The sequence below is a fragment of the Solea senegalensis genome, unplaced genomic scaffold (assembly GCF_019176455.1).
Source record: "Solea senegalensis isolate Sse05_10M unplaced genomic scaffold, IFAPA_SoseM_1 scf7180000013336, whole genome shotgun sequence".
Taxonomy (NCBI): Eukaryota; Metazoa; Chordata; class Actinopteri; order Pleuronectiformes; family Soleidae; genus Solea; species Solea senegalensis.
In genome coordinates, this window is record NW_025320805.1 from 1,722 (window position 1) to 8,282 (window position 6,561).

General features: G+C 40.7%; 1 protein-coding gene across 1 annotated transcript; it reads left to right on the forward strand.

Moving 5' to 3' along the window:
* The first annotated feature begins 253 nt into the window (after nt 1–253).
* On the forward strand, nt 254–4,481 carry LOC122760277 (mitochondrial import inner membrane translocase subunit TIM50-like). The gene is made up of 3 exons (XM_044015362.1): nt 254–1,743; nt 2,755–2,861; nt 2,944–4,481. Exons 1-3 carry the CDS (start codon nt 1,560–1,562, stop codon nt 3,040–3,042), a joined length of 390 nt encoding a protein of 129 aa, XP_043871297.1. The 5' UTR covers nt 254–1,559; the 3' UTR covers nt 3,043–4,481.
* Nucleotides 4,482–6,561: the final 2,080 nt, after the last annotated feature.

Here is a 6,561-nt window from a genome sequence, read left to right on the forward strand (position 1 = left end):
ATGCGTCATAACATCATGGCAAAACAAAGATGTGACCACTGGACTAAAGATGACCTTTTACAGCAAACTGTGAGACCAGGTGTTAGTGGGAGGTCAATGTCAGCCTGATGTTGTAGTCTATAATGCTCTTTTATAATGACCATCTCAGACTGGTGTCTCCTTCTCTCGTCCTACACTTTAATTGTAATGTTAAAACCAAGTTGACCTACATGTACAATAAATGTTTTAAAAAATTCTTGAACCAGACTATTTTCAGACCCAAATACCTGGCCCTTGCCCTAAAACATGTAGTTTATAGAGATTCATTCAGACTACAAAGGACCTCGCATTCATTTTCAATTTTCCTCTTGCTGGTTTACAACTTCCAGGCACGAGTGCAGTTTACCTTATTTTACTGTTTGGGTTGAGCTCATTCTCCCGTTTGTTTTATTCTCCTCTGTCTGATTGTAGCGGTGAAGTTAAGTTCAATAACCTTAAATCCACATAAGCCACGGGCAGCAGCGACCCTTCACCACCCTCTTATAAAACGTGACTAACAACCCGCCATTGTCTGTTGCCCTGCATCTGAAGTGGATCAGACGTCTTATTGTTTGTTGCCAGGAGAAAACAACACACAACAGTTGGATTAACTGTCTTCTTCAAACTTTATTGTCTTCTCTCCCTCCTGCTCTCTGTCCTGTATTTACTTTGGCTGCGTTCTGTGTGTGCTTTCACATGTTGTTTTTCAGTGTTAATATCGTCTTTGATGTTATCCTCTGACAAAAACTCCTGACGCTTTCAGCCAAGAATGAAACCTTGTTTATGCAAGTGTTTTGAATATCAGGAAATGGAATATTTCTTTGTAAATAAGTAACATTTCCTCATAGGTCTATTTTTCTAAGATTTATTTGCACAAAGTAACTTTCTTGGCTAACAAATAGGTTGCTGTTAACAAGCTAGAGTTTGGTGTTGAATTATGTATTATAAAACAGATCAACAAATCAGATTGATCTATGACCTTGTGGACCAAACCATTTGAAGTGATGAACGGGGTGAATGTATTTAAATATCACTGTTAAATGAGTGTGTTTTACCCAAAATACATGCGCGCCAATACACACACACGCACGCACACACACACACACACACACGCACAGAAGGAAGACAGATGCCTTTTATTCATTGGTGTGAGGAGGATGGACGAATGTGTCCACTGGGGTTTGCGCGCACGTACACACACACATACAGAGTTACTGGGGGCGGGGCACCAGATGAGCTCAGTGATAGAGACGACAAGCAGCGTCCCTCTCCATCTGTCCCTCACTTACAAACACACACACACACACCGTAATGGTCACCAGCTGGACGAGCAGAGAAAGTGTTTGTGTGTGTTTTGTGGGTTTTAATCCAAGTGAATATTAAGGATCATTAAGATAATGAAGCTGCTTATTTGATTAGGCTTCAGAAAATGTCAAAAGGGTCATGCAGCATGTGTCGGGCAGAAGGAGAGGCAGAGAGTCTCAGACGTCCTCTAATTTTTACATTTGTTCTTGTTTTATGGATCATGATGTGCACTATATATGGTTTTGGCCTCTCTTCTCTTTCAGGACGTTTCTTGTCTGAACCGTGACACCAGTAAGGTGATCGTGGTCGACTGTAAGCGGGAGGCGTTCAGCCTGCAGCCCTTCAATGGAATGGCCCTGAAGAAATGGGACGGGAACTCGGAGGACAGGACGCTCTACGACCTTGCCAACTTCCTCAAGGGTGAGATGCTGAGCAGGAACGTCCTCATCTCTTTTTTGTAGTGCAAAGAAAAATCTTGATTATTATGACTTCATAGCATGACTAATTATATGACCGTGAGCCACCATATGGTCATACATGATTTAATTACAGCAGGAAATGAAACTGCAGAGGAATCAGATGAGTAGAGGGAAATTTTCCACACTGTGAAATCCCTCTTTACTGTTTTACTGGTCATCTTGGTCATGATAACCCTGCCCCCGTCCCCTGACGTAATCGGTTCTTCCTTCCATATCAGCAAAGAGCTGATGCCCGTGTGAAACTGGTTTAGAGGCAGTTTTTTTGGTATTTGATAAGCAGAACTGGTTTCAGATGAGGCATCAGCACTGAACTGCCCTGGACCTGCTTCAGTGGGAAAGAGGGAATGGAGATCTTTAAACCTGTGGCTCTGGTCCATCCAAGTATATCAGGACCAGCAGTGTTTTTAAAGCTCAAACATATGTCTTTCCCTCTGCATTAAATTGAAGGTTGACCAATATCAGTTCTCACCAAAAACCTGGAAATATGATTTATTTCCAGGTCTGAGTCAAACAAATAATAATCGTCATGTAAACTCATGATGCTTTTCCACTGCACAGTTCCAGCACGGCCCGGCTCGACTGAACAGTTTGGTATGGTTTTCAGCAGTGCTGTCACTAAATGCACCACACTGTTTTCAGGATTAAGTCTTTTTAACTGATCTACAGTTCACGCTCATGACTCTTCCAGTGACGACACTCTGACGACATCACATATATATAATATCAGCTCAGCTCACTTGGAACCTCTCTAGAGCAGGTACTGAAAAAAGTACCAGGTACTTTCACTAATGGGAAAGCAGAAACAAAACATGTCGAGCCATGCCGGAACTGTGTAGTTGAAAAGCACCATTCTTTTCTCTTTGGTAAACATGCAAACAAAGGCTCATTGTTGACATCAAAGCGTTAATACAAGTCTCTAAAATGTTCCTCCTGTCTTGTCTCTGCACTTCAGCCATCGCTCTGGGCGGTGTTGATGACGTTCGGTTGGTGCTGGAGAACTACGCTCTCGAGGACGACCCCATCGAGGCTTTCAAACGCAGACAGGCTCAGCTAGCACAGGTAGGTAATCAAACGCACCCCCGGACCATGTCTCCTGCCTCTGTGTTGACAATGAAGATGTGATCGGTCTGTGTCTTGACAGGAGGAGGAGCAGCGATTGTCTGAGTCCTCCCTGCAGAAGAAACAGGGACTTTCATTCGGTTCCATCGCCTCGCGGTTCTGGCGCTCCAAACAGCAATGAGCCCCCCCACACTCCCACCTATCACAGCCCAGCTCTCCGCCAGTGTCCAGGTGAGGGAGAGGCCGGAGGAGAGGGGGGTGTGGTGGGCCTGTGGACTGTAGCTGGGGCCGTCTCCACCGTCGCAAGCAACCAGTCATGTCAGAGTGGGCGGGGCCTGCAGTGCTGGAGCGGAGCAAGGGCATTGGCCGTGATGTGCACCAATAAGAGAGGCAGACTTTTTTTTTTATTTATTTCTAATTTTCCTATTTCTCTGAGGCGGGCGTTGGTGGCCCCTCCATGGTCACACCGGTGTCTGCTACTGATTGGTGGTCAGGTGGAAAACTCTGGAGGCAAATCTTAGACCAGCAGTATGACGGTCACGCCGGCTGTGATCAGCGGCGCCGCTCACAAGATCTGACCCGAGATCAGCTACACTCTGTCCCATGCCACGCCTCCAGAACATATATTTTATTTCTCTTCCACTTTGCGTCGCTGCTGCAGAGGAATATGTTTCTAAAAAAAAAAAAAAAAAGAATAAACTCTACATAGTATAAGATTCATTCAGTGTGTTCAAACGCCCACAACGTGTCGGGACAGCTGGTGGTGGCAGCGTGAACGTGTCGGGGCTCGTTTGACATGGACTTTTACAACTGAACAGTGGCTGAGCCCATGTAGGACAAGAATGAAGTAAACATTCAGATAATCGGATATGGTGTGGTGGCGGTCTAAATTTTAAAGATCTGACACACTTTCTGTGGCTCTGAACATCATTCGTTCCTGCTGAAAATGTAAGTCTGTCAAAGGTGGGAATAGAATGAAGAACCAGAAGGTGTTAGAAAAAAATAACTCTTTCTGTTCTTCCACACTGAGTTTCGGCTATTTATCCACACGGACCCAGCGTTTTCAGAGCCCTGAATCACTATTTTTGAAAGAAAATCTCAAAATGCCGGCCTTGCGGTTTCATTACAATGTAACCCTGCAGTTTTCAAATTAAAATTCCCAGTGTGCATTTATCTGTGCCAAAACACAGCCTCACAGTTTTCTAAATAAAAGTCTCAGTTTTTGTTTGTCCCTGTGGGAGCACAAGCCTGGATTTTTCAAAATAAAATGAGACCAGCACCATTTCCTGTCAACTGTTTTAGAGGCTGCAAAACTCTGGAGTCGTGTGGACGACGAGCATCGTGGTTTGTTTAAAAATGAGCGTGTAAGTGTGGACTGGGCTCACTAAATGTTTACCATTTGATAAATAATAATAGCCTGAGTGTGATGTGATGTCACTGGTCTTGTCGTCTTTGCTGTTGTCTCTGTCTCTCTGTTGCTCAGAACTGTCCAGCATCCAAATGGACAGATGTGACTGTGAGGACGTTCTGAGCACAGAAACCATGGCTCAGCTGCTGTTCTGTTGTGGCGTTGATGTGAACTTGCCATTCACATACTCAATAAAAAAAAAGAAAAACTCAGTCTTTGTTCTCTGGTGTACACTTCTTCAATCAGAATTAATTTTACAGTTATAATACAAATACTCACCGGATTTAATGTGATAAAATAATAAAATCACCTTTAAGGCCTGTTTCAGTGAAAAATAAACTTTAGATCCTTGTGATGCTGTGTTTGTTTCACATTCTCATATTCTTATTTTTTATTGAAGATAGTTTACTCATCACACTTATATAATGTTATAATTTGCAGGAACTTGGTGAAGAGCAGCGTGGGGCTTTTATTTTCTTAGTCAACTAATATTATTATTTATTATTATATTCCTTTTTTTTTTTTCCGATCCCAACTTCTGTTTTGGGAATGAGACGTGTATCTCAGAGCGGCTGTTTGATGATCACGTGACACATTTATCTCTGAAAAGGAGTGAAGAAAAAAAGTATATTTTGTGTCCTTTTTAAAGGTGAGTGATTCATTTATGTGTGACACAAACCTCATAGTCCTTTCAGAAAAGGCTGTACGTAATAAAAACAAGATATTTTAGAGTTAAGCTAATGGATTTGATTAGTTGAGTCTTTTGTTAAGTGGGTAAATTGTGTGTTTGTTTTGCTTTTTCTCCAGACTCCACGAACAAATGGTGAAGTCTGAAAAGAACGATTATTTTCCATCATCAAAGGGCTGTTTCACCCTTTTTTTTGTCCATTTTTATTATTTTATATTTATTATATTGTTATTTCAAACTCAAAACTTGACAGAACCTTGGCAATAAAGATCAGTGTAGGGCTTTCTTTGCAGGAAGTTGACTTTTTTTCAACTTTATTCAGGATATTCAATCCCGACTTCCTCTGAATGACACTTGTATCTCAGATCCACTGTCTCGTGATCAAATAACACATTTATCTCTAAAGAAAAGAAAAGAAGTAAAGAAAATGTAGTCTGTCAATTATTTTCTGTATTTTCTGGTCCATTCAATGGACGAAAAGAAAGATCCTGATCATTGTTTCCCATTTTTCTCCAAAAATACAACATTTTTAATGACTTCTCTGTTCTTTGGGGCAAAGCAACCAGAAAACCTTGACAAAATGAAGACACTGAAAGATCACAGAAGTCAAAGTGAGTGACTGACAATCACACAAGTCGATTCATTCTTGCAGACAAAGTGAAACATGACCTGACCTCGTGAATCCTCCACATTCTCGGGTTTAAAGCAGAAACCATGTGGAGCACTGAGCCTAGAAATCTGTTTTGCTTTTCTCTTCTCTGCAGGATTCCGGCCTCACAATCCGCCGAAAGCGTCGGGACAATTACCACCTCAGAAATCACCCAGGACCCACCTGGCTCTGTGAGACTGCTGCTGATGAGGAGGAGGGAACAGGAATCTTCTGTTGGCACAAACATACAAACATGAGCAGCAGGAGCAGATTCCTCAGGTTTGTATGGAGACTCAAAGGCGGTCGAGACTCAATGATGTCACAAATCTAATGGTTTTGTTTTTTCGTTTTGTAATAACTTGAAGGAAAACCTTTTACTTTTTAATCACTGGCCTGACTTGAACAAAATGTCAGAATTGTGACTTGAAAATCATATTTTCCATCACAGAATTTTAAAATTTTACGTCAAATGTCACAATTTGGATATTAATTGTAATTTTGACTTAGAAGCTCAACAAGTAAAAAATAATTCATTTAACTTTTTAGAAAATATTCTATTTCGTTCTCATTATTTTCACTAAAATGTGTTGATTTATTTGTTATGTATTGGATTTTCTGTTTGAATATTGTAATTTTGACTTCACTCTGAACTTTAACTTCATTTTATTTATTCATTTTAACTTTGAAATGATGAAAAAGTCAATATTTTCCCGTTGTTTTTTAAAATGTACTTTAATTTGCACTGATTTAAAATGTAGTTTAGTTTCATAATTTTAAATCAAGAGTCTGACATTTGATAGAATCATGACTTAAAGTTACAGTGCGTAAAATGTAGCAACATTTATTGGTAATGTTGCCATTTACAATCCCTGACTGAAGAAAGTAAAAAATAATTATTTTATTCTCAATTTCTTCCACTTGAAATAACCTTCTCTTTTATACATTTGAGCTGATG